General features: G+C 47.5%; 1 protein-coding gene across 1 annotated transcript in view; it reads left to right on the forward strand.

Moving 5' to 3' along the window:
- The window catches only part of PRKDC (protein kinase, DNA-activated, catalytic subunit), a 3,158,350-nt gene that overhangs the window by 124,695 nt on the left and 3,005,759 nt on the right, over window positions 1–27,896 (forward strand). The window contains exon 12 of the mRNA XM_078687323.1: window positions 23,139–23,303. Coding sequence (XP_078543449.1) covers window positions 23,139–23,303 — 165 coding nt within the window. The remainder of the gene's footprint in view (window positions 1–23,138; window positions 23,304–27,896) is intronic.

Consider the following 27,896-nt stretch of genomic DNA (forward strand, 5'->3'; position numbering starts at 1 on the left):
TTTCCCATCCGGGCCCAGGTGCACACCGAGAGACTGCTTCCAATCCCCAGTCCCTGGGCTCGGCAAAGAAGCCTATTAAGCCTTCAGGTGACTCGGGCTCGAGTCAAGTCTGCCACCGGTACAGAAACCCGGTCACCAGCACCGAAGAAGAAGCCGCCCTCCTCCTCCGTGCTGAGCGCTGCCACCACATCCAAGCACTAGGCACCTAAATCTACACGCACCGACCCATCAACTCCGAAAAACCACTCTGAGCCGAGCAAAAAACCGCCCCTCTAAAAATTCGCATTCAAGTCCTCCAGAGCCGAAAAACACCTCTGAATCAAGGACGCCACCGGTTCCATAGACAGCACAGAGACTGTAAAACATCACGGTTCCAAGCCAAAGGACCACAAAACCGTTCCGGTGTCGGTATCAAAGTCTGCCGAACCGAAAAAGTCGGTGCCGAAAGATCAGCCTCCATCAGAAGAGCTTTTTACACCAGACCCTCAACAAAAAACTCTTCTAAAAGACCCTAAAACTGGTCAGCTCACCCTAAGTTCGAACAAGACCACCATTGGATACGGCTGCACCGGCTTCACCACCTAAAAAGAGGGACATTGCCACATCTCCCCTCAGGGTCCCTTCTCCACCACCGCCTCCTCCACTTTCTCCCCCACCACACCATTCTCCTACAACATCTCCTCCACCAGGGGATGATGACACTTCTAATGAAGGGGAGGGTTCGGATGAGGAGCCATTGGGGGACCATAGTCCACCTTCTTCCCCTGATCCTTGGGATGACTACAACACGCCAGATGTCCCTAATGATCCACAGGAGGATATCTACCCCTCTAGGCCTTCCCCTCCAGAGGACTGAACAGGTTTTACTCAGCTACTTCACAGAGCTGCCCAATACCATGAGGTTAGTTTACACACAGATCCGGTGGAGGAGGATTTCCTAATGGACACTTTTGATACCTGACAAAGGTCCACTTCTATTTTACCCATGCTAGAAGGGGTCATCAAGCATGCACCTGGAGGGTTTAAAGACCCTTTAAGGGCAAGAGTTATTAACGCCAGGATCGAGAAAAAGTATAAAGCTGCCACTGGGGACCCACCTTATATTAAAGGCCCAGTACCTTTGGATTCACTAGTAGTTTCCAATGCTAGGAAGAGGGCCAACTCTCAGACATCCGGGGATGCTCCACCCCCGATAAAGAGTCCAAACTATTAGACGCCTCTGGCAAAAGAACAGCGTCACAAGCAGCTAACATATTGGGTATCATCAACACTTAAGCTTTGTTAGCCAGGTATGATAGGGCATATTACGATGAACTTGAGACCCTATTGCAGCACCTACCAGACAAATATAAGAACAGGGCCAATTACCTCATTCAAGAGGGAAAGATCACCACTAACACCTCCATTGGTTGCACTCTGGATGCAGCAGATCCAGCCTCCAGAGCCGTCAACACAAGTGTACTTCTGTGTAGACATGCTTGGCTACGCATTTCAGGTTTTAAACCGGAAGAACAAACTTCCATTTTAAACCAGCCATTCGAACAGGAATACTTATTTGGACCTAATGCAAATTCATCACTTGAAAAGATGAAAAAAGACACACACAGCCAAATCCATGGGAGCCTTGCAATCGTAAGCTCCCAGACGTTCTTTTCATCACCCTTTCTACAAAGGCATCTCCAGAGGCTACTCCTCTGACAACCCTTCCACCACTTACAAGGCTCCCATCCAGTCTACATTCACCAGAGGGTACCAAAGAGGAGGCTACAGAGGCAACAACAACAAAGGTAGAGGCAAGACCAACAATACCCGATCTGCCTCCACCCCTACCCAATGACTTCCCTCCGCTCCCCCCACACCATTCCACTACTGTGGGTGGGAGAATACAACGGTTCCTTCCTGTCTGGAGCAATATCACCACAGACAGGTGGGTGAGACAAATCGCTCAAACAGGTTCTTTCTTTCTTTTAAAAGTTTTATATAGTGCTAGCTTGACCTGTAGGTATCAGATCGCTTTACATACACACTGTAAAAAAAAAGACGGAAATTGCATTACATAGTAGGCGGGCAGTAAGGAAACAAACCAGAGATAAAAAATACAGCATGAAAAATAAGGTGGTTAACACAGTCCGGTCACCAACGATCCTTGAATGTCAAGAGAGAGGAGTAAACTCGGATATTGAAGTCTAGGTTAGTTGACGTTGGTCAGGAAAGTATTTGTTAAGGAGATGGAGTTTCAGGTCCCTTTTGAAACAGGAGAAAGAGGGGTTGCATCTGAGGACTCTAGGGAGAGCGTTCCACATCCTGGGAGCGTTGCCAGAAAACGATCGGTATTGTGTGCTTTTCTTTTTCAGTTTCGGAGGAATAAGGAGGAGTGAGTTGGAGCTTCTCAGAGTTCTGGATTGACCTGCTACTGTCTAGAACTCATTTCTATCCCCCAAACATACCACCCTGGCAGCACCCAATGTTACTAGAACACTTATCACTGTTAAAACAGGAGGTTATTTCCCTCATGCAAAAACATGCAATAGAACTGGTACCCCTGCATCAGCAAAACACAGGGTTTAATCCCTCTACTTCCTCATTCCAAAGAAGGACGGCTCTCTGAGACCTATTCTGGACCTCAGACCCCTAAACCTGTACATACAATCAGACCACTTTCACATGGCCACGCTTCAACAGGTCCTTCCTTTGCTCGCACAAGGCGATTTCCTTGCCACTCTAGATCTCAAGGACGCTTACTTTCATATTTCCATTCACACCTCTCACAGGAAATATCTCAGGTTTTTAGTGGACGGTCAGCATTATCAATTCATGGTTCTCCCATTCGGAGTCCCCACAGCACTCACAGTGTTCACCAAGTGTCTAGAAAAAGTGGCGGCTCACCTAAGAAGGCAGCATTTACAGGTTTAACCCTACCTAGACGACTGGTTCATAAAAGCCAAGTCATACAACCAGTGTGTACAACACACTTACGCCACAATCCAACTGCTGCACGACTTAGGGTTTACCATAAAACGCCCAAAGTCTCACCTACAACCGTCCCACATACAACAATACCTCGGGCTACATTAAATACCTCAAAGGCACTTGCATATCCCAGTCCAGCCAGGATAGCAAGCATACAAAGCCTTGTCGCAAGGTTTCAGCCCCAACACTCTCTTCCATTCCGCGTATTCAAGCAACTCATAGGGATGATAACCTCTTGCATATTCATAGTACCTCACGCAAGACTCCCGATGCGCCCCCTACAGGAATGTCTAGCACATCAGTGGAACCAACCTTAAGGTCAACTGATAGATCTGGTGTTGGTGGACGGTCGCACACATCGCTCTCTGCAGTGGTGGAACACCAAAAACCTTTCCAAAGGGCAACCGTTCATTGAGCCAGTTCCACAGATTGTACTAACAGCGGACGCATCGCTCTCCGGATAGGGAGCTCATCTTTTACATCATACCATGCAGGGCATGTGGACACCCCAACAAAGGTTGCTCCACATCAATCACCTAGAGTTACTAGCCATATTCCTAGCACTGAAGTCGTTCCAGAAACACATTCTGGGCAAAGCTGTCCTAGTCCGCACGGGCAATATGACAGCAATGTATTACATACAAAAACAGGGCGGAACACACTCCCTGCAACTCTCCAAACTAGCATGAAGCATATGGAGATGGACTATTCCTCAAAACATTTTTCTCCTAGTCCAACATGTTCCAGGAGTCCAGAACACTATAGCATATCTGTTAAGTCGTCAAACGCAACAGACTCATGAGTGGGAACTTCATCCGCAAGTTCTTCAACCATTTTTCCAGTTGTGGAGGCACCCAAAGATAGATCTCTTTGCCACACACAAAAACGCCAAATGCCCAAACTTCCGCCGCCAGGTATCCACACCCATTGTCCAAAGGCAATACAATATGGATGAATTGGTCAGGCAGATTTGCGTACGCTTTTCCGCCTCTCCCACTCATTCCACTGGTGGTGCGCAAACTGCAACAACACTCACTGACTCTCATCCTAGTTGCTCCAACATGGGCCAGTCAACCCGTGGTACACCACATTACTGGAACTATCTGTAGTCCCGCACCAAAAACTACACCTCTCTCCACACCTCCTAACCCAGAGCCATGGAGAGATCAAACCCCCAGATCAAGCACAACTCAACCTAGCGATCTGGCTCCTCAAGTCCTAGAGTTTGGTTACCTTAACCTTCCCCCTGATTGCATGAATGTTATCAGAGAAGCTAGACGCCCCACCACTAGAGCTTGCTATGCAGCCAAGTGGAAACAATTTGTTATATACTGCAACAATAACAACATCAATCCCTTAGATGTGTCAATCCAACACATCATACGTTACCTGCTACATCTCCAAAGGTCTAACCTAGCATACACCTCAATTAGGTTACACCTTGCGGCTATCCCCTTCGCTGCGGGGGTTAATTTCCCGTTGTGCTGGGGGAGAGGGGGCGCGCATGGCGCCCGCATGCTCATGACGAGCTGAGCTTGTCATGAGGCATGGCGCTCCTGTGCTCATGACGAGCTCAGCTCGTCACAGGTGCATTACCTGCCGTGGAACGCTCAGCACAGCAGGGGAATTATCCCCGCCTGTGAGCGTTCCACGGCTCATGACGAGCTGAGCTCGTCATGAGCACCGGAGCGCCGTGGCTCACAGCTCGTCATGAGCATGGAAGAGGCTATAGCAGCTTATTTACAAAACAGACAGCATTTGTTACTATTCAGAGTACCTCCCATCAAAGCCTTTATGGAAGGACTCAAAAGAATAATTCCACCAAGAGTACCACCATCACCTGTGTGTAACTTAAATATTGTGCTCACAAGACTAATGGATCCTCCTTTTGAACCCCTGCACAAATGGGAATTGCAGTTTCTCACATGGAAAGTTGCTTTCCTAGTGGCCATCACTTTTCTTAGAAGAGTCCGTTAGCTACAAGCACTTACTATTCAAGAACCATTTTTACAACTCCACCATAACAAAGTGGTTCTCAGGACAAACCCAAAATTCCTTCCTAAAGTTATTTCTCCCTTTCATCTCAACCAGTCTGTAGGGTTGCCAATATTCTTCGTGTAACCACAAATAGTCACAGAAAGAGCACTTCATACGCTAGACGTAAAAAGAGCACTCCTTTATTATATTGACGGAACAAAACCTTTTCGTAAAACTCAATAACTTTTTGTATCCTTCTTACCACCACATAAAGGCAATCCTATATCAAAAGCTAGGATTGCAAGGTGGATTGTCAAATGCATACAAATTTGCTATCAAAAAGCAAAGCGTACATTATATATTCCCCCTAAAGCCCACTCTACCAGAAAAATAAGGGCTTTAATGGATTTCTTAGGGAACATTTCCTTAGATGAAATCTGCAAAGCAGCTACATGGTCTACACCGCACACATTCACAAAACACTATTGTGTAGATGTGCAAGCAAAGCAACAAGCTAGTGTGGACCAGGCTGTATACAAACCACTACTTCAAACAACTGCAACCGATACTGGTGGTCGCCACTAAGGTGGAATACTGCTATACAATCTATGCACAGTGTGTGATCTGCAGCTCATATGCCTCGAATGGAAAATGCTACTTACCAGTATGCATCTGTTCTTGGCATGTAGAGCTACAGATTCACACGCGCCGACCCGCCTCCCCGGTTACCTTTATCTGTTGCAGTATTATCTTATTTAGATACAGCATACATGGGCATCTTTTCTGTTTCTCACAACTCCATCATTTCCCTAACTGGCGAAAAAACAATCTGAAGATGGAGCCAATGCCCATGCGCACTATGGTCCAAAGGAGGAGTCACCTATCTCGTGACTCCCAAAGACTTTTCCAGGACAACAACAAAGTGCAAACATCCGGGCCCAACACCAGATGGCGATCTATGCACAGTGTGTGAATCTGCAGCTCTTCATGCCAAGATCAGATGCATACTGGTAAGTAGCATTTTCCTTACAGGGCACAGTATCAGTGAAATCATTGACTATCAACCATTCCCCCTCAGATCCATGTCCCAGACCAATCATGACCGGGAGGGGGTGCGGACCCATCTCATCACAACGCATGGCTTTGTACAATTGTGAAATCAAGCGGAGGCCCACATCACATAACAGGAGGACTCCCAAGTGTTTGTGTAGTGGCAGGAGCGGGTAGGTAGGTCAGCCATGTTACCCTGGCCACCTCTGCCAGTCCCACGTAAAATAAATGCCCGGTCCCAAGAGGAAATACAAGTTTGGCCTCCGAAAAATGTGAGAGAGATCTTGCCGGGATATAGGTCCCCCAGGAGTTCACACCCATCAGGCCACGTTTGAAATTACATATTGTCAGCCATGCCCATGCGTCTGACTGGCTTTAGAATCCAAAGCGGGAGCTACCGGTGTAAAGGGGCTCGCTTGAGTAGCATCCGTACGAATCTATGCCAGAGTATGTCAGTGTCTGACTTTTTGCGGGACTTCCAAGGGTAATCATGCTCCTTCCATGATGAGTTTGGGCAAGGGGACAGCATCCACTTCCACTCTGCCAGTCAGTAAGCGCTTTTCCCGTTATCAGCCGGATCATACAACAGCTCCGCATTTTGCAGCTGGGCCACAGTAGCACCATGTCTTATTAAAGATGGTGCTGTTGTGCTCTCCTTTTCACACAATACAGAATGGCAACTTTGGTTACTGTGCTATGTTGCACGAAAACTTGGTAAACCTGTCCAGACATTCCTCCAAATGAAGCACTCTTGGCATGTAGTGCCTACCAGTATATAGGTGCTTTGTGACTGTTAGTCCTTGTGGCCCTCAATTTCTTATGCAACATTTGCTATACATTGATTTCCACATTCATTCACTTTCTCTTTGTAAAATATGTGTGTGTGTGATGTGAAGCACTCTGACACACTACGTTGGTATGAGTAGCGCTGTAAACTAAATTAAGTAAATGTGAGAGAGGTCTAAGAGATGAGGGGCACCATTAAAGGGTGGTAGTCGGGAATCCGTGGAGAAGAATGTCATTGGGGCCGGGGGGGGGGGGGGGGGGGGGTGTCAACAAAGATTGTCACACCTGATACCAGCAATGTGTAAACCGGCCCTGCTAACTTGCTTAGGATCAGACAATACTTATCTCTTGTCTGCTCTTTCTTCAGTTTTATTTGTTTTCTTCTTCGTCATTTACCTTCCTTCTTTATCCAGTGTTTGTTCCTCCCTTGGAGCACAGCATCTTTACCATCCTTTAGATTGTATGACTTGTATCCTTCCATAGTTCACATTTGGGAACTACATTTTTCTCCGAGTACTCTGTGGGTTTTCCTGTGTTCTCCCCTTCATGTCTCTGCTACCCCAGTGCTTTGTGTTTCCCCCACCTCATCTATAAAAGCAAAGCAAAACGTATGTCTGTGCCAGATTACATTTAAGACCAGACTTGTTGGTTTGGTTTTCTTTTAGCCGCTGCTGCCACATGTTGCATGAAATCCCAGGCCGTGGCTCACAAAGACAATGTTTATTACACTGTGGGAGGGGCAGGTTCTTGCACTCACTCAGCCTGCATTTGAGGCAGAAGGAAATATGTTTTTTTCTCCCAGAGGACCATAAATCTGCTTCCCGGGCTGCTGCAGAGTATTAAATGGCTGGAGCATTTTTTCGAGTTCCAAGTCATGTGGAAAGTAAATGGCAAACGTTTCCTTTAAATTCAGACTCTTCCTCAGGCAGCTGTTAAATTCTTTTACATTCCTGTAAGTAGACCACTGTGTTATTTTTAAGCTGGATTACGTGCAAGAGGCTTGTTAAATTCTCTGTCTCCTGCATGAAATTTGAAAAATAAACCATTCATTTTATAAAAATTGAAACTATTGAATTTAGTGCTCAGTTTTGAGACACCAAAAGATACAGCTTTGCTTTTGCTTCACTATTTTTTAGCAGCGCTTTACAAGCAAGCATTGGCAGTGTTCGCTGCCTTAACACAACAAACATAGACCTATTGGTTTTGCCAATGCTTGTTCACATATATAATAATAATAATAATAAACTTTATTCGGATTATTTGGAAATCCATAAAAGCGGTACATAATAAAATATGCAGTGCAAGATAGTTTACAGATAACATCAAAAATTACATATCTAATTTTTAAAAAATCAATTAATTTGTTCAATACTGTTAATTTAAAGATTTTTTCTGTGTCTGTATATACACTTCAAGAAGTTGAGAACATGGTAGCAGGTGGCTTCAGTGTCCAAGAGCTGCAGGCTCAACATGGCTGGTCGACATTGTCTAAGACCCCAAGATTTTAGGAGAGTCAGTAGCCAAACTTTACGGAGTTCTTGATAAAATTTGCAGAACAAGACGGTATGAAGGGTGGTTTGTATAGATTTTTCGTCACATGGACATAAAGATGGATTTGAATCCCAGACGTTTGGGGTTGGAAAAGCTACCAGCTTATGAAATATGTTTAGTCTGAATCTTATCAGAAGGTAGCGATCAAAAGTACCAATGTTGAGGGTTAAGTAGGGCTGAATTAAAAAGGTGGATTGAACCGTTATTGCGTGTTGAACGGACTGTTTCCCTACTTCAGATTGTAATCTTAGATTTTCCAAGTGTCCCAAAGCTAATGTTTTTAGATTATTCTTTGTGAGTTCTACAATTTTTTCAGGATTTAGGTAGTATTGTTCTACTCCGAGGTCGGTGAAGAAGTTCCTAATGTAGGCCAGCCATTTAATTTTTAAAGCATGGTCCAAGGACATTGCATCAGCCAGAATCGCCTTGGTGAGTTCGTTCTTTTCTGAAACCCAAATGCGGCGCCATAGGAGTAATGGTTGTATTTTTGCAAGATCTTCGATGTGTGGGACGCCCAATTCTGTATGGCAGGCGTAGATCGAAGATCGCTTTGGGGCTGACAGGAGAAATCTAAAAAAGTTATTTTCTGCTACTTGCAGGGAGGTGACGTCCGTATGACCCCATAAGCCTGCTCCATATAGAGCTGTTGATTGACATTTTGCTTTGTATATTGTCAACAGTTCCATGGGCGGTCGTTTTCCCAATTTTTGTGTAAACGTCACCAATGCTGCTAATGGTCTTTTAAAGCAGTGTTTCCTGGCTTCCACTGCCTTTTTCCAGGAGAGTTTGTTGTCTATTGTAACTCCTAGGTAGCAGTATTCGGTTGTGGGGTCTATTTTTTGGGTGTTTAGAATAATGGTTTTCTGATGTTTTCTCCCGACCCCGGCTGACATCACGAAAGTCTTTTTCACATTTATGTGAAGATCTAGGGTTCTCATAAATTGGGAGTATCTGTTTAGGGACTTTTGAAGTTCGCCAGGAGTTCGTGCCAGAAGGACAGCGTCATCCGCGTAGAGCAGAGCGGGGATCGGGCGTTGTTTAGCCTGTGGGAGATCCCGGGCGCCCTTCAGAAGCTCTACCTCCAGGTTGTTAGTGTAGAGGGAGAAAAGGAAGGGCGCCAGGACGCATCCTTGTCTGACCCCACGCTCCACTCTGAATGACGCTGTCAGTTCTCCCTTTGTGCCGTATCGAATTCTTGCGGAAGGATTGGAATACAGTTCCCTTAAAAAGTTCAACAGTGGGGGATCTACCCCCATTTGGGCTAAAAGGGACCATAGTTTAGTATGAGAGACACAGTCAAAAGCCGCGGACAAGTCCACGTAAATCATGTAAAGTTTTTCTTTTTTGGCTTGCACATATTTTCCAAAAATAACCGAGAGGTTCAGGGCTTGTTCCACGGTTCCTAGTCCCTCTCTAAAACCGAATTGTAGGTCAGATAATATACCTCTCTCCTCCACCCAATCCTGAAGTCGTTCCAGGATCACTCTGCCTACCATCTTCCCCAATGAATCCAGCAAAGAAATTGGGCGGTAGCAACCGGGATCCTGGCGGTTACCTTTCTTAAATATCGGTACCATAATGGAAGTTGTCCATGAGTCCAGGATTCCTTTCTTTGCAGTTGCAGTACACACCCTTGTGATGATCGGGGCCCAAAGATCTATTTTGTATTTAAAAAAGTCAGCCGGGACTCCATCTGGGCCTGGAGCTTTTCCATTTTTGGTTGAATTCAGTGCCAGAAGGATCTCGGAAATTTCAAAGTTTAAATCTATAGGGTATATTGGAGGTATTTTTTTTCCTCTTCTGTTTCTTCGTCGGAGAATGATTTTTGAAAGATTTTATTAAAATGAGCTACCCATTCTGCTGCCTCTATTGTAACTTCAATTTTTGGGAGCGTGTCATCAGCCAGAAAGGGAGTTCTTAGTATTCTCCAGAAGGCTTGAGTGTTTTTCTCCTGTGCGCTGACATGGAGTTCATTCCAAAGGGTTTGCTTAAGTTCCTCTTTTCTCTTTTTTCTGGTTTTATGGTATTCCCTTCTTAGGATAGATATAGTACGAGGGTCTCTTTCGTCTTTGTTTAGGGCTAGTTTAAGTTTTGTGTGGGCCTTGGTACACTCTTGGTTAAACCAACCTTTTAATCGATGTGGTCCAGCTTTATGTTTGAGTAGAACCTTTATTTTGGCCATTATTTGCGCAAAGTTGTTAAGAAGTTTTTCATCTTCTGTCGACATATCCAGGCAGTTCTTAATTTGGGGGTACACTAACTCTATCAGATCTTTAGTGAGTTCCTCTGGATTTATCTTGCCCCACTTTATTGAATACCCATTTAGTTTATCCATGCTTATATTTTCCTGGGTCAGAGCACTAGCTATTATCATAGGAGGAGACTGTTGATGGTTTATTATCACTTCCATTTTTAATATGGCGTGATCACTTTGGGAGTTCGGTATGACTTCAAAGTTTTTTACTCTAGATTGTAGGGTTGCTGATATTATTATGAAGTCAACCGTAGTGCTGAAACCTCTTCCTATATAGGTTGGTGCTAGTGAGTTGGTTCCATAATCCAAAGTATTTGCTACTTGGAGGTCCAGGTCTGATAGGAGATCATTCATTATTCTGCCCATGTTGTTATGTGAGAAGTGGATAAGGGAAAGACCTTCCTCTGTCACCATACCCGGACATTTTTGCTTGGGTTGGGTACATGCATGTAGGTTAAAATCGCCTACCCATATTATAGCTACCGCACCTCTTGCTCCTTGTTTCTGTCTAAGGGTAGTTAGTTTTTTGTGGAGGTGAACCAGAATTCTCTGAAAGTCTGGTTCGTCAAGGTTATTATAAAAATTAATAATAACTACGAACTCTTTTTTCAGTGAGGAGAGACCGAGGATCTGGAAGTTAGAATCCAGTTCAATGATATTTATTTTGGTGTTTTGGATGGTATTAGCTACATAGATGTTTAATCCACCCTTTGGTCTACCCCTCTGTCCAACTGACGCAGGGGAAAAGTATGTCTTATACCCCTGTAAATGCTGTTCTAGTTGTGACCACGTCTCCTGTAGGCAGATTATTTGATGTCTGTGCGCATGGTACATGATTGTCCCATCCTCCACCTTTGTCCTTAACCCTGCGACATTCCAGGAGATCAGGCTTAAAGTTGTTGGTTTGTTTTTAATGGTTTTAACTTTTTGAAGTCCATTACAAATCTCTGGGTCTACATGGGTTAGAGAAGGGTCCAAAGATACCATTGAGTCAGTGCTATTTAAAGACTGTTCTTCTGGCTGTGGTGGTCAATCGACACCCTCTAGAGCACTATACCTATTTGTTAGGGGAAGGCCGTTCCAACCATCCCAACGTGGGGGGTCGCTGTGATTTCTCCACTGTTCTTGTCCTCTCCATTCGTCCCTTTCTCTGCCTTGCTGATTAAGACCTAGTGGGTTGAAAGGAGGGGGCCGTCCTTGCCACGGTTGCTGCCACTGGTGAGTGGAATAATGTGTGGGTTGAGGAGGCTGCTGCCACTGTTGGGAAAAAGGGTAGGAGGGTTGTAGAGGTCGAGAGGGTTGTTGCCACTGGAAAGTTGTGTGTTGTGGTATTTGTGGTAATCGTAAGGTATGTGGGGGTTGCTGCCACTGATACGTGGTGTATTCTGAGGGGTGTGACAACCCCCTATTTGCTGGGAAGATGGAGCTGGAAAAGTTTTGTATAGGGGGTGTGGGTAGAAAATAACACAAGGGAAGTGGGTTTATTTGGGTGGCAGGTCCACTGCTGGGTGTGTTGCAGATATAATTTGCTGCCCCTATCTCCCTAAATTTGATGGTGATAACATCACCCGCTATGGTCTTCATGTTCCTTCCCACCCAGTCGCCTCTACGTACAGAAAAGATCTGACCACTAATATGAGTGGGTAAATGTAAATGTAAATGTACAGGAATTTATATAGCGCAAAATCACCGAGCGGTTTCTAAGCGCTTGCTTAGGGAACCCGTCCTGGTATTCCCCTGTGAGATAACCCCGGCAGGGTATCCACAAGGTGAAAGCCAGGCATCCCGCCGCGAGGGGCCGTTGTGGAGATTAAGCAAGCTATTGCCCAGAGTCGCAGAGTGTGAACCCGTGAATTGAGTAGGCACCGGAGCGAGAATTGTCGAGTCCATGGACATTTTAGGACTCAAGACCCCGCCAAGCTGGGAATTGAACCCTGGTCCCGGGCTGACCTCTGCTTCCTGGTCTGCCTCCTCTAACCAGTGAGCCACACTTCTCCACAAGGGAAGTGGGTTTATTTGGGTGGCAGGTCCACTGCTGGGTGTGTTGCAGATATAATTTGCTGCCCCTATCTCCCTAAATTTGATGGTGATAACATCACCCGCTATGGTCTTCATGTTCCTTCCCACCCAGTCGCCTCTACGTACAGAAAAGATCTGACCACTAATATGAGTGGGTAAGGGTTTATGCAGTTGGAGCCACTGCGCACATTTATTCCTTAGCTCTGCGAAAGTTTCTCTGACATCCTCCTTCAGTGGAGGTACGGCCGTTAAAACGACCACGAAGGGGGAAGCTTCCAGCGGCAGATTGATTATTTTAGAACGAACCTGCTTTGTCTTAAGTTCTTGAGGATTATCTAAGGAGGAAAGTGCTGCTGGAGTGGTAGTGTAACCATTTATACCCTTAACTTGGTGGTTGTCTGTTTTGGTTGGACCTGTAGAAGTTTTCGGGGCTGTTTGAGTTGCTGAAGCTGAACCTGCGGAACAGGGGTGGATGGGGAGTGATCTAAATTATTCCCTTTTTGGGTTTGAAGCTGTACAGCTGGTACCTTGGTAGCTAGTGGAATATTGGACTTGATCAATGTGTCTGTTACCTGGTTGGTACGGGGTGTGTTTTTGGGAAGTACTTCTTTTGCCCCGTGCAGTTGTGAAGGCCCAATCCCGCTTGTCTTGGTACCACATTTCAGATTGATAAGTGACGTAAGTCTGTCAAGCTTGGATATTAAAGGTTTGATTTGTGCAGCTATAGTGGCTTCGAGATCAGATTTAAGGTCAATTACCATGTTTTCAACCCAGCAAGGTATGCCTGATACAGAGTTGGGGATAGGTGAGATCAAGTTGTGATTTTTTACTTTTACTTTGGGTTTTTCCTTAGTCTTGGGCGGAGTCTTGATGGAAGTGGTGGTGCCTCTCCCTGATTCTATCAGTTTTGGAATCATTCCTGTATCAGGTATATGGGGATAGCTAAGTGCACTCTGCTCTAACTTATCAGGTGCTTGGCATGCTTCTAAATCTGGGGTAGCCTCAAGGTCAACATATGACAGATCGAAATCTGAATGAGTCACAGATAGGTCAACAGCGTTCGGGACAGTCAATGTGGGGACAGCCGTTAAGGGTAAGGGTAGAGAACAATTATTAGCGGTCTGGTGGGAGGGGGAGCTTGCAGTTGCAATGGAGCCCAGAGATGAGCGTTTAGCGTTCATGAGATCCAGGGAGACTCTTTTTTCCAACAAAATAATGCTCTTGTCAATGGTTTCATTTACCGGGGAGATGAAGTGATCTATGGGACCGGTCACTTGTGCCACGGAAGTGGCTTTTTTAGTATTGCTTCTAGTTCTAGTACGCATGGTGGACATCTGCGATGAGAAGCAAAATACTGCGACGTGGGCCTGACAGGAGGTAGACAATAATTCCTGTGGATAGCCAGTCTATGTTATAATGTGGGATGAGGATCACTGGTCCGCCTACCGTACGTGTAATGGAGAGAAAAAGGATGCTAGGGTTCTGTGCCGAGGCCGTCGTCTGCCGTCCTCGAACGGCCTCAAACGGCCCTGTCTTTGCCCAGTCTTCGCCCGGGCTGCGTCCCGCGCTGCGGGAGGCGGAAGTTATAATATAGGGGGCGTGGGGGGCGGGCCAGCAGGGAGAGCGGACCGGAAGCTCTCCGTCGGTCTTGCAGGGACTTCTGGGAAATGAAGTCCCCGCACGCTCGCAGCCCCGCTGTCGCCTCGCGCCCACTGCCGCCTAGCCGCCACAAACAATGCCCCTCAGTGCTGGTCTCTGCTGGACACGTCGAAGCGGCATCCGCGGAGCGAGTGCGGCGAGGAGTGGGCCGGTGGGCCGGTGCGCTGGATTGGAGAGTAAAATTGATGCTGCCTCGGAAGTTAAAACAGGAACTGCCGCAAGTTAAATAGTAAGTGTCCCAAACGTTGGTTCAAAAAGCACCTTTTTAAGAGCCTCGGGAGGGGCGGAGGGCGGGCCAGCAGGGAGAGCGGACCGGAAGCTCTCCGTCGGTCTTGCAGGGACTTCTGGGAAATGAAGTCCCCGCACGCTCGCAGCCCCGCTGTCGCCTCGCGCCCACTGCCGCCTAGCCGCCACAAACAATGCCCCTCAGTGCTGGTCTCTGCTGGACACGTCGAAGCGGCACCCGCGGAGCGGGTGCGGCGAGGAGTGGGCCGGTGGGCCGGAGGGCCGGTGCGCTGGATTGGAGAGTAAAATTGATGCTGCCTCGGAAGTTAAAACAGGAACTGCCGCAAGTTAAATAGTAAGTGTCCCAAACGTTGGTTCAAAAAGCACCTTTTTAAGAGCCTCGGGAGGGGCGGGGGGCGGGCCAGCAGGGAGAGCGGACCGGAAGCTCTCCGTCGGTCTTGCAGGGACTTCTGGGAAATTAAGTCCCCGCACGCTCGCAGCCCCGCTGTCGCCTCGCGCCCACTGCCGCCTAGCCGCCACAAACAATGCCCCTCAGTGCTGGTCTCTGCTGGACACGTCGAAGCGGCACCCGCGGAGCGGGTGCGGCGAGGAGTGGGCCGGTGGGCCGGAGGGCCGGTGCGCTGGATTGGAGAGTAAAATTGATGCTGCCTCGGAAGTTAAAACAGGAACTGCCGCAAGTTAAATAGTAAGTGTTCACATATATTTCAAACTTAATTTATTGAATTAACCTAGGTGGGAACCACAGTGCCCCTTTTTCCGTTTCCCTTATTTATGATTCTGCACCCTTTTTAGATCCCGTTAAATGTAATTACATAACTGCTAGTTCTTTGAGGTATTTGAAGAATCTTTGGGATTTTAAGTATTTATTAACACTCACTCATGACCTATGTATTTAGAACTATGAAGAACAAAAAACTGCTATAATCATGGTTCAGTCCTCTTTTACGATCCCTTTAAACGTACTTAGAATGCTGCTAGTAACCGGAGGTATTTGAAAAATCGTGGATATTTTGTGTACATTCTCATAAATTGTCACTTGAGATCAGTTTATTCATATTTATGATGGGGGACCCATTTCTGATTGCTTTTGCTGCTCTTACCGGACTTCACTGCGACCTGGTGTGCCTTTGCTGGGTGGAAGCGGCTTCTGTGACGACTCGCCGGACCCGCTTCGCGGGTCCCGCAGCGCGTCTGTGTTGGAGGAGGCTGTTTGCTACAGGCAGCTGTTGGGAGGAGCGCGGGAGTGGCGGTTGGTCCAGCGGGGCTGCGAGCTGCTAGGCAGGGACTCCAGTGTCCAGGAGCCCCTACGCGCCCAACCAGCAACACCTGGGCTGCTCTCCCCGCTGGCCACGCCCCCTGCCGACGGAGTCATAAGCGCCATTCACCCTCACCTAGCTGGGACCCATTTCGGATTGCTTTTGCTGCTCTTACCGGACTTCACTGCGACCTGGTGTGCCTTTGCTGGGTGGAAGCGGCTTCTGTGACGACTCGCCGGACCCGCTTCGCGGGTCCCGCAGCGCGTCTGTGTTGGAGGAGGCTGTTTGCTACAGGCAGCTGTTGGGAGGAGCGCGGGAGTGGCGGTTGGTCCAGCGGGGCTGCGAGCTGCTAGGCAGGGACTCCAGTGTCCAGGAGCCCCTGCGCGCCCAACCAGCAACACCTGGGCTGCTCTCCCCGCTGGTCACGCCCCCTGCCGACGGAGTCATAAGCGCCATTCACCCTCACCTAGCTGGGACCCATTTCGGATTGCTTTTGCTGCTCTTACCGGACTTCACTGCGACCTGGTGTGCCTTTGCTGGGTGGAAGCGGCTTCTGTGACGACTCGCCGGACCCGCTTCGCGGGTCCCGCAGCGCGTCTGTGTTGAAGGAGGCTGTTTGCTACAGGCAGCTGTTGGGAGGAGCGCGGGAGTGGCGGTTGGTCCAGCGGGGCTGCGAGCTGCTAGGCAGGGACTCCAGTGTCCAGGAGCCCCTGCGCGCCCAACCAGCAACACCTGGGCTGCTCTCCCCGCTGGCCACGCCCCCCTGCCTATCAGCCAACGACCAAAAGGGGGCCTGTGTACTTAGGTCCGCGGAGTATCCGCTACGCGGGAGCGTGCGGGAGCGCGCCGGGAGAAGCCCGGGACAAGGGCGGGACCGTCTGTGGCCGTCCGGGGCCGCTGGAGGCCGGGCTGGGCCATTTCGCTGACATCTGTATACATCTGTTAGTTAGCAGCTAAGTGAGTTCACAACGTTCCAATATGCCGGACCACCCCAACGGTTCAGTCCTGAGGTCCCCAACGGCCGATGCTGGCCAATTTGTGGTCGGTCCACTGGATAAGTTTTTCAATCGCCCCGCCAACCCTATTGACAAAGAGCTATCGCTGGCTGAGAGGCGTGCAGAGCGCAGACTATCAATCGAACTGTTAAAGAACTCGGGGGACAAGCGCTCTGGCCAAATCTATCCCGCGTTAGTAACACCATTGTCCTCACTCCAATTACCTGACTTCTGCAATCTGGGTCAAAACGCAAGTACGAATGGGGCCAACCTGGGTAGTGTGGGTGATTTGATCACTCTCCGTGCTAGTCCTATCACAACTCTAACCCCCCCACCTGTGGTGTGTGCTCCACTGACCAACCCAAAACCGGGTCTTAAAAGGAAAAGTAACATCACATCTAGGAAGAGCCTTCCCCCTAAACCACCCCATAAACTTAGGAAAGTTAATAAAAGTATGCACCCTAGTAAGGCAGCTACAGTAGAGAGTCGAGGGGATGAACTTACGCAAGAGGGGGCAATTACACACTCCGGTAATACAGATTCTAGTCCACCCACCACTATAGATACAGGGACAGTAATAGATGACACACAGCCGTGGTTGACTAGCTTGCTTCCCGAAGTAGAACGGATATTACGGTCCCTATTGCTTCCATTAGAGGAACGCATCACCAAGCTTACCGACCGCCTAAACCACTTCGAACAGGCTACACTTGATAATTTCTTCTCGACTAAGGCATTAATAAAAACACAGTCCAGGCAGGATGGCATCAGCAACTGCAAGACCATTGCCGAAGCCCCACCACATGCTAAGGGACAAAGGGAATATTCCAACTCTCCCCTGTCTGCTAAAACTAGCAGTGGAGCGGCAAAGAGACCTCCGAAGTCGCTTAATTCTGTACCATCAGGGACTGTCGCAAATGCCCCCACTATTGCATTGACTAGCCAATCTGTTGTGCAACAGCTGATGCCCAGTACTAATCGGGTGGGTATTGCAGAGGGAGGAGGAGCGGAGGGCACCAAAAAGGGTATTGGTGTATCACCTGCCTGCGGAATCGGAAATCAGTCAACAACGAACAAATCGATACCCCGCCCTGCCCCCCTGTCCCCAGACCGCCCCTACCACCCTTGAAAAAGCCCCCACAGAAGATACCCCCTATGAACCTCACTCCTGATTCCTTCCCCTATGTAGCAGTCTTGATAAATGTCCCACCACTCCCACCGGGACAGAGAGAAACCTTCCAGATGCTTAAAAACAAAGCTATGCACTGGTTAAGGGTGAATCGGCCGCTGCCTGGGGAAGTTGATGGTCTCATTCTGGGAGTGAGGCGAATAGATTGGATAGGTTCCACCATCAAAAACCTGGGGGGGGACTGTATTGTGATCAATTTTCAAGACCCAAGGGTGGTGGGGTGGATAACGAGACAGGGCTGGTGCACGGGCAAGGGAGGTATTGGCATTGTTGACCTTACATTTTTCTACCCACGCCCCTCTAGTGTTTTAACCTCCTTGATCGATGAGGCGAACGGCCCCGGAAATTGTCCATGGCCAGGGATAGCAGCTCCTTCTTCACAGAATCTTACTTACTCTACCATTCCGCTCACCTCTGTTGCGGGAGGGTGGAATGATCTTGGGAAAGGACGATGACAATCCCTTGATTGCCGGGTTAATAAAAGGAGCCCAATACCCAACAGAGTGACTGGTACCCCTAACTGTGGAAATTTAAACTCCTCTGTTGAATCCAACTCACCGCCCGCTCCTAGGGAGCATATGGTTCAAGGTGGTACAAGGGAATTAGGGATAGTGCCGATCGCGACTGAGCCCACGTATGCCTGTCCCATGGTGGGAGTTACAGATCTGGCGAATACCATCGAGGCCGGTAGCATCCCGACTGTGACGGTTCCATTTATTAGGGTTCTCAGTTGGAATGTGGCCGGGCTGGATAGGAAACTGCCAATGCCTGATTGGAACACTCTGGTGGAGGACTACTCCATTTGTTTGTTCCAGGAAACCTGGTGTAGGGAGCCCTCTCACAAGGCGGGATATTCGTCCCACCATATACCAGCGGTACAAACTGAGCGTGGTCGTGGCCGTCCTTCGGGAGGCCTCCTTGTATGGGTAGCTACCGCACTCAATTGTAGGGTGGTCGAGCACGATACTCAATGTCCCGACCTTCTTAATATCACACTAAAAAATCCTAAGGGCCAGGTTATCCTCAATATATTCAACATCTATGCCCGAGGTGTAAAGGGAGGTAGAGAATCCCCCATTATAGCGCGGTTGGAAGCCTTGCTCCGATCCTCGCCATACAAGCACTGCACCTTGGTGGGTGGTGATTTTAACTGTACTTTTGAGCCTCTTGGCCTTGAAGTACTAGAGGATCAAGAGGTTGTGGATAATAGGTGGGGCATACCGGCTCTAGAGCTTAGACCAATCAAGAAATGGTCGGAAGTGGCGCTCCAGGTCAACTCTATATCATCTGAGTTTGACCTGAGGGCACTCAATGGTAGGACCAACTCTGACAAAAAGGGAGCTCACACCTACAATAGGCCTGCGCACTCCTCCAGAATAGATTATCTTTTTCTCCATATTCACTTATGGAGTTTTGTTAAGGATATGGTTATTATTCCCACCGTAGAAAGTGACCATAATCTCCTTTCACTTACCTTGTTCAACAGGTGTTTAGATGATTCTGGCAGAAAAAATTTGTGCTCCTCAGTCCCGGATATGTCAGTAGTTTCGAATTGCGGTCGTCGGCTAAAATGGGCCAAGCTGTCACTTTCAACTGAGAAACTTTTTTCCATATCACAGATCCTAGCTGCAGCTGTAGGTAATCTTGATCCTCTGGGGAGTGGGGTGGGGGATGTATCTGAAAGATTCTGTAAATTAACCCTGGCCCTTAGTGACCTTTTTACCGTCCCAAGTAGCACCAAGGGGAAGAGGCCAGGTTCTTGGGCTAGACAAGGCTGGTTTAACCGCACGTGCAGAGAGGCGAAGACTCTGCTGGTTGATGCAGTTAAATCTAAATCCCAAATAAGGATTAGGGAGGCCAGAAGGTCATATTCACTTTGCCAAACAATCGCAAAGAAGGAGTGGGAAGACAACTTCTGGCAGGAACTCCTGACGGCTAGTCGCGGGAGAGATGCGAGAAGTTTTTGGAATTTGGTGGGTAGTAGGAAGCGCCCTGATGACACCTTGAGGACGTGCACTAGCACAGCCAAGGCATGGTTTGATCACTTTTCGGGTCTCTACTGTGCCATTGAAGTCCCACTTAACGACCAATTCACTCTCCCCTCCTATCCTATGGATAGAGATATGGTTCTTTTTTCAGCCCAAGAAGTTGAGAATTTAATTAAAACCCTTACTCCACTAAAAGCAGCAGGTCCAGATGGGCTACCAGGGGATCTTCTTCGTGCATATCCAGGTGACTGGGGGGTGTTGATCTCCGCTCTCCTCAATGCCATCATGGAGGGAGGGTCTGTTCCAGAGTCTTGGAAAGGGGCAGAGGTAGTCCCAATATTTAAAAAGGGAAATCGTGATCTACCGGGAAATTATAGGCCCATAAGCCTGATAGACTCGACCCAGAAGGTGGCGGGAAAAGCAATTTTGGGCAGGATCCTCTCTTGGGTAGACGAAAACCACATACTATCCGAGATGCAGGCCGGGTTCCGCACAGGCACAGGAACAATTGAACAAGTCTTCAGACTCCTGCTATTGTATTGGAAGGTGGTGGTATTGGGCAAGGGCAGCCTTTATCTGGCCTTTATAGACCTGAAGACTGCCTTTGACCTTGTCCCCCGGGAGGAACTCTGGAGGGTGCTGTACGGCCTTGGAATGCCCCCATACATCGTGGACCTCCTAATGAAATTGCACAAAGCTAACTTTGCCCAGGTCAGATGGGGCTTGAATGGGGAGAGACTGACAAGATCAAGGTAGAGAGGGGTGTACGGCAGGGCTGCGTCCTAGCACCCACCCTATTTTCGCTTTATGTGAATGGGGTGGTTGACTACTTGCTTGAAGATCCAGCAGACGCCCCCACACTCTGTAATGTTAAGATTCCAACTTTGTTGTTTGCTGACGACACCCTTCTCATCTCAAAAACTCCCCAGGGCCTTCAAAAACTCCTGAACCGGTTCCAGGATTTCTGTGTAATGAGAGGTCTCGTAATAAATGTACAAAAAACTAAATATTTAGTCATGAATCCCCCCAGAAAACTGGGGTGCCCTCCTATCCTGAATTCGATCCCGCTGGAAAAAGTTGCAGAATTCGACTATTTGGGAATTCGGCTGAGTGACAGTATGAGTTGGGTACCCCATACCACCAAAATGACACTGGTTCACAAAAGGGTGGGGGGAGCCTTGCTTAAGGAGTACAGTACATCATCGAAACATTGAGTATCACCAATCATCGATATATACAAGGCTAGAGCGGTACCTGCATCGCTATATGGAGCAGAGTTATGGGGTTTGGGCTGCATGGAGTCTCTGTCTAAAGCAGAGAGCAAATTTATCAAAGACTTAATGGCAGTCCCGATGAGTACCCCGACTGTACCGATGCTTATGGATGCAGGTTGTAAACCAATTAAAGACCTGGCCCGCCTTCGGCCCCTTCTACTGTGGGCCCGACTCTGGAAAGTCCCGGAACTAAAATCCTATGCAGACGGGCTAGCAGAGATAATGCATTCGGTTGGCTGGTCAAAGATTAAGTGGCTCAGGGACATTAAATATCTGCTTGGGGAACTAGGTCTGGACAACTGTTGGCTTACTCATTCAGCCCCCCCAAAGGAGATTCTGAAGAAAATATACTGGGGTTGGGTGTTTACAAAACTCATGAGCAACCAACACCACTGCAATTCCACCGCAGTATATTTAAGGATTAAAGACGTCACAGCCTTTGAACCCTTTTTGGATATCATCACCATTCCAGTGGACCGGGCTCTGTACATCAAGTTCAGACTAGGAACTTTACCCCTAGCTGACCTCCTTTCCAGATGGAACTCGCAAAAGCAGGTATCACGCTTCTGTGCTCTCTGTTCTGACTGTTGTGAAACTGTGGCGCATCTTCTCCTTGATTGTCCAGATTATGCGCGCCCAAGATCTTTCTGGCTTAAACCGCTTTGCAATGAGATGGGTATCCGCAAGCATTCTGAGGCTTTACGCATTTTACTGACTAACACTGCCCCCCCTATTGTCTGTGCTGTGTCTAAATTTTTTAAATGGGCCTGGTTGATACGTCTTAAAAGACTGTCCTTATCGATTGATTTAATGCTTTTTTTTTAAAATAATCTATTTATTTTGTTTTTACTATTGATGTTATGTACAGTCTATGAGTTTCTGATATGTCGTCTTTTATATATTTTTGTGTAATGCTTTATACGCATATCGAAATAAAGCTATGAATCAATCAATATTTATGATTTTTTTATTTGTTCCTTTTGTACTTTATGAAGGTTTTAAATAACTATACACAATAAAGTTCATTCATTCATTCTTGCACGCCGAGGTAGTTAAACCAGAAATAACGTGTCATCATTTGCAAGTCCCTATTCGAATCTCCCTTTTAAATTTGTTTACAGGGCTCCTTATTGGCAGAAATATTTACTGACAACCATAACATTAAATGATTTATTTTTTATAAAGCACACCATATTATGAAACCATAATATATAAATTTGGTCCAGTTGTTCTTTGATTTAAAGGATTTAAGACACAGGGCGTTGTTGGCCAAGACCTGCAAGATAATAGTTAGAGATATACCCACAAGTATGAGCATCTGGGAGCCCTGGAAGAGTGGTGTCGCCATCACTGACTGAACACTCCCTGGAGACACTGGGAGGGCAGTCTGCCCCCTGGGCTGATATGGACTAATTGCTCCCTTCCTTCCACTCATTTTCTTGCACCCATCTGAGGGAGTCGTGTGCTATTGTAGATCTGCTTTGATGTTGTCCACCTTGAGTGCTGTAAATGTGCTTCTACACGTTTCTACCCACTTTTCAGCATGTTGCTGCATAGTTGCTGGGGCTACATATGTGACTGCATTGTTGGTCTTTGATTTTGTTTCTACGTTGAAAACAATGAAAATCAATTAAATGTGTTATAAAAAAATATTTTAAGATATACAGCACTTGAAAAAACATTTCAAGGTTTTACCTATTTCACGTTGCTTAGATAACAGTACCTTCGGGGGATAAAAACATATGACTGCAACTGAATAACCTTTTTTTTAATTGAAAATTTGATGTACAACAAGATCACCATGCTTGAAAGATTATCCAAACTGTATCCATTTGCTTAAAAGGGAGTTGATCACCCATTAATTATCTGAGCTTTTACTTCATTCTGTGCTGCAAGCTGCTAAAATATTTTTTATTTTTCACAGCCTTGTAAAGCTGTAAATGCCAAAGATGTGGACATCATGTATATCGAGCTAATTCAGCGCTGTAAACAAATGTATCTAACAGAAGCGGACACGGAAGACGATAATCTGTACCAGTTACCACACTTTCTTCAGTCCATCGCTAGTGTGATCCTCCACCTGGAGGCAGTAAGTAAAAGACTGAAGTTTGCCATACTTTCATTGTTTTCTGCTTGGTTTGCTTGTCCCTCCAAGCTTGTTAGAGGTCTCAGGTAGTAATGTGAAACAGTAATTATTTAACATTTGACCTTTTAACATCGCAATAATGTAGCACAGTTAATGGGGTAATAACACAGTATGGAATCAACACTATATACTTTAGCACTTACTCTTGCTTGTTTTCTTCTTCAATTAAGGTCTAACCTCCACTCTCAGCGCTTGCAAATTATGCTAGAATATTGACACTACAGTTGCAAATTATGTCATTGCTGTTTCCTTCTTCAGCCCTTACGATTTGAACAGAAATGTGTGTACAGAAAACACTGTTATGCTAACAGCAGGGGCTGGTGTGAGAACGCCCGTTAAGAGCAAAGATTTGGAACCCCTCGCTTTCTACATATTCAGCATAAATGGAAATCTAGCAGCAGTGAAAAAATACATCAGGCCACATTATTTTGGTGTCTAATAATACACAGAAGCAAGTTTATGGAAACACAGACCAGATTAGGTTTAATGGGTAGTCAGAGGAGTTAACCAACATTGCTGTCAGTAGAGCTATTACAGAGCGGCACATCTCTCTCTATAATTAATAAAAGGGTACATGGTGCTCAGCAAGACCCGGCGTGCCGGAATGGAAAAGTGGCAGATGGGACCCGGGGGATACAGAAGGGCACTATATAATACATGGTCGTCGGGGAGGAGTAGAGAGACGTACACCATAGGTGATCCTACGGGAACAACCCAACACTCACGCAGTGTGATCACGGGGTACTCCCTAACCCTCGCCTCCCATGGGGCAAGTCGTTCCCTCTTAAAGGGTCTATGGACCCCCTGAGTGGACCGTGACTAGGTCAGATCCACAGAGTGGCACTACCAGTACAGTATGGTAAGATTGGAGCCCCTCAACCCGGTCCTGATGACAGCCATGTACCCTAGGGACATTTCGGCTGAAACATGTTGACCTACTCTTCAATATTCACATAGCAGTGACTGGATGATTGTTTTCTTACTCACCGCGCCTTTGTTTTTAGATTCCACACGGTTCCCTTACTAAATAAAGTCACATTGGGGAACTATGATGGCTTTTTAAACTTACTATTCCTTTTGGGCCCCCACTCACTTTAGAAAGTGCATCCCTGTCGTCAGGGGCATGCCCGCCCTCCACCAAACGGGGTTTCTAGAGGGCGAGGACTGGCAGATGATGAAGCATGACACCTGGTGGTGTGTGATGCCAGTCCATCACTTTTTGTGAGATGCTCCTGTCACTACTCGGTACCTCACATTAACTTGGTCATATCCTAGAAGTGGTCTCTATTTGTGATACATGGTTTGACTGGAGGCTGACCATCTTCTAGAGCCCTACTGCCTCTTGTTCCCCCCCTCAGGTCATTACCTGAGACTCCTTGTGTTTTCCTACTATATAATACACCACATAAATAATATCTCACTGGCCCACAACTATTACGATTGCTGTATGGCACTCCACCACGAGAAAGTTAGGCTGGCACACTAAACTGATGCTAATGGCACCCCTTTGGCATGCCGCCCTACTGGGCAACCTCATGAATAGTAAGGGGTTTGATAAATGGGACACCATTGGTATATTGCGTGTGAGTGATTTGGTTAAAGGGGGGGGGAAATACTCACATTTGCGGAGTTGCAAAAAGAATACCAAATGTCTGCGTGTGAAATGTTTTGATACCTACAAATCCGCCATGCTTTGCAGACAATAGCTACAGAGATGGATGACATCCCAAAATCCGGACCACTTGAAGATAGACTACTTGCTGACCCCATACACACTAAAGTAATTTCACTCACGTATAAGAAACTAATCAACAACTCACCAGATCTTCTGGTGAACCTGTATGCTGGCTGGCAGGTAGACCTGGGGGAACTTGAGGAAGAGAATTGGTGTGAAGCGCTATCCTGCCCACTGGAGGTGGCCATTCCGTCGCAACTGCAACTGGTTCAGCTCAAAATACTACACCATGCCTATATTACATGTATCATGTATCCTCTTACTTAAGATGGGTCGCATTACTGAGGATGACTGCATGCGGAGGTGTAGCGAGACAGGCTCATTTTTCCACACGATCTGGGACAGTCCCCGCATTCAAGGGTTTTGGGTCGCTGTACATGGCGTGATTGAAGAGGTGTGTGAGAGTAACTTGCTCATGTCCACTAAGACCTGTTTACTTAACATTTGGGATGCCACTAACTTCAGTCGCATGGACCAATTATGGGCGGTGGTGGGTTACATGATTGCAAAATGGAATATTACACACGTAAATGGGGAGTCCCAGAATTGCCAAGGATAATAGACTGGGAACATGATGTTTTTTTTAATTTAATGCGATTTTATATAGCGCAAACATAACCCGAAGGTGTCTAAGCGCTTTACATAAGAGCCAGCTGCAATACATAAGGATTTAGGATTACATGCGTTACATAAAAGATACAAACAAACAAAATTTGCAAATGTACAAGTTATAAAGTCACACAGGGAAGAGATATAAACAGAAATAAATTGCAAATGTACAAGTAGTAAAGTCTCTCAAGGAAGGGACACGAATGGACAAACTCTAAGAGTCACATAGGAATGGTAGAGTTCACAAAGGTCCACCGCATATATTAGTGATTACAGCCATCTCTATATACACACATAAACACATAGTAGACCCTCCCAGGTCAAGACCCAAAAAACCAGGAGAGCAGAGTTCCATCAAGTGGGGTCAGAGGGGGGACGCAGTCACAGCACCAAGGGAGGGTGGGAGGGATACAAGGGTATGGATAAAAGGCAAATCAGAAAAGGGAAGAAACATTTGAGGATCGTCAAGGGGAAACGAGGGAAAAGGGTAAAGGACGAGGGAATGGACAAGAAGGCGGGTCGAGTCCAGAGAAAAGCGGCCGAGAACAGCAGTAAAATGGCGGCCAGGGCAAAAGTAAAGAAGTCCATGAGAGTGACCCAGTGAGTATGAATTAGAGTGGCAAAAGAAGTCAGGGGGTACATCATTAAAAAATCCAAGTCAGGAAGGGAGAGGAGGCGTGTAGGCTCGGGTTCACTGGAGTAACGTCGACGACAGTCAGAATCATCCGGCCGTGGCTCCAGCACCCCCATACCTGGAAAAAGTGCACTGGTTCCTCGCTCTTGCCCAGCTGCAGCAGCACTTTGTTTGACTGCAAGAGAAGTTGTTGGAGAGGGGGCACATGGGGTAAAAGGGCTGAAAGAAGGCCGGGCTCAGCTGTCCTCGCGCCTCCAGTCCCGGAAGCGTCTGCGCCCATCCTGAGGGGGCCCAGACTTGGGTGTGCAGTGTGCACTGCCCTCTGAGGGTGGACCGAGTGCAGGAGGGCTGGAAGGTTGCCCATGCCCTGCAGGTGAGAGGGAGCTCAGCTGCCCTGGACATGCGTCATGCGTTGCAGCCTCCGAGGACACTTTGACCAGCCTGCATAACACGCGTCTCGATTCGGGCTATGGCTGCGATCTGGATGGGGGGGGCCCCCCCCTCAGCCCGAGGTTGAAGGCATTGCCTGAATTTTAGAAAGTGGCTGCAGGCAGCGCTCGGCGCTCCTGTCCTGCGGGAGGTGGACTGGGCCAAACTGACCACACCGGCTGCCTGTACCCAGGATGGTGCGCTGCCTGCTTGTGGAGGACAACCTCGATCGCGAAGAGGGCGAGGCCCGTCCTTGAGCTGCAACTGGCACGGGCGACCCTCCCGTTTGTATGCCCTCCCTCTTCCTCCTCACGTGCGCCTCCCGCTGGTCCCGGGCCTCGGCCCGCTCTGCCTTCAGCCTGCAGAACACGCTGTTTGCCAGGGCCGCCTCGGGCCCGGCCGCCGCTTCGAAGCTGCGACAGGTTGACAGGTGTATGCTGGCGGAGCGAGCAGTTTATGTACATAGAGGATGCCCCAAAAAGTGGGATAAAGTTTGGGGGAACTGGAATATGTACAGAGGGAATATTTGTACCTCTCCGACAGAACGGGAGTGCGAGTTTACGGAATTGCATTCCAGTGAACCGGAGTTGAGTTTGGGCGGGGAATGTACTACGTGGTAGGTTTAATACCATGACTGTGTTGTTTGTCGTGATCCGATGATATGCTATTTGTCTGTACCCGTATCATACTATGCAACTTGCAATAAAAAGAGTTTAAAAAAAATCATTGCTGTCAGTGAGCCCACTCTGACTGGTCACATTGGTCCCAGGGTGACTTTGCCGTGCCTGATTATTGGTGGTGGGTAGAAGTGGCAACGGCTCCAGCTCCACTCGTTAGCTGTTAGGACAGACGCTATGGGGAGATGTGTGGGTCCTTCCCTTCTGGCCAGTGACTATTTGCTGTGTGCACCATTCTAGTGACCTCTGTAGCTTCAGCCTACCCCTCCCTCTCCCCAGAGGAACATGGACAGGTGGATGTAACCAGGTGTAGAGGAGAACTAGAATTGCCAAATTGTGGTTTAAAGGCTGCAGGAGAATAGTGCTGTTGCTGTGCTTTTGAGGGATACCTGCAAACAAAACAATGATGGACAGAATGTGGATCAATGTCACACATTCACCCCAGTCCAAAG

This window comes from Lissotriton helveticus, chromosome 4_1 (genome assembly GCF_964261635.1).
Source record: "Lissotriton helveticus chromosome 4_1, aLisHel1.1, whole genome shotgun sequence".
NCBI lineage: Eukaryota > Metazoa > Chordata > Amphibia > Caudata > Salamandridae > Lissotriton > Lissotriton helveticus.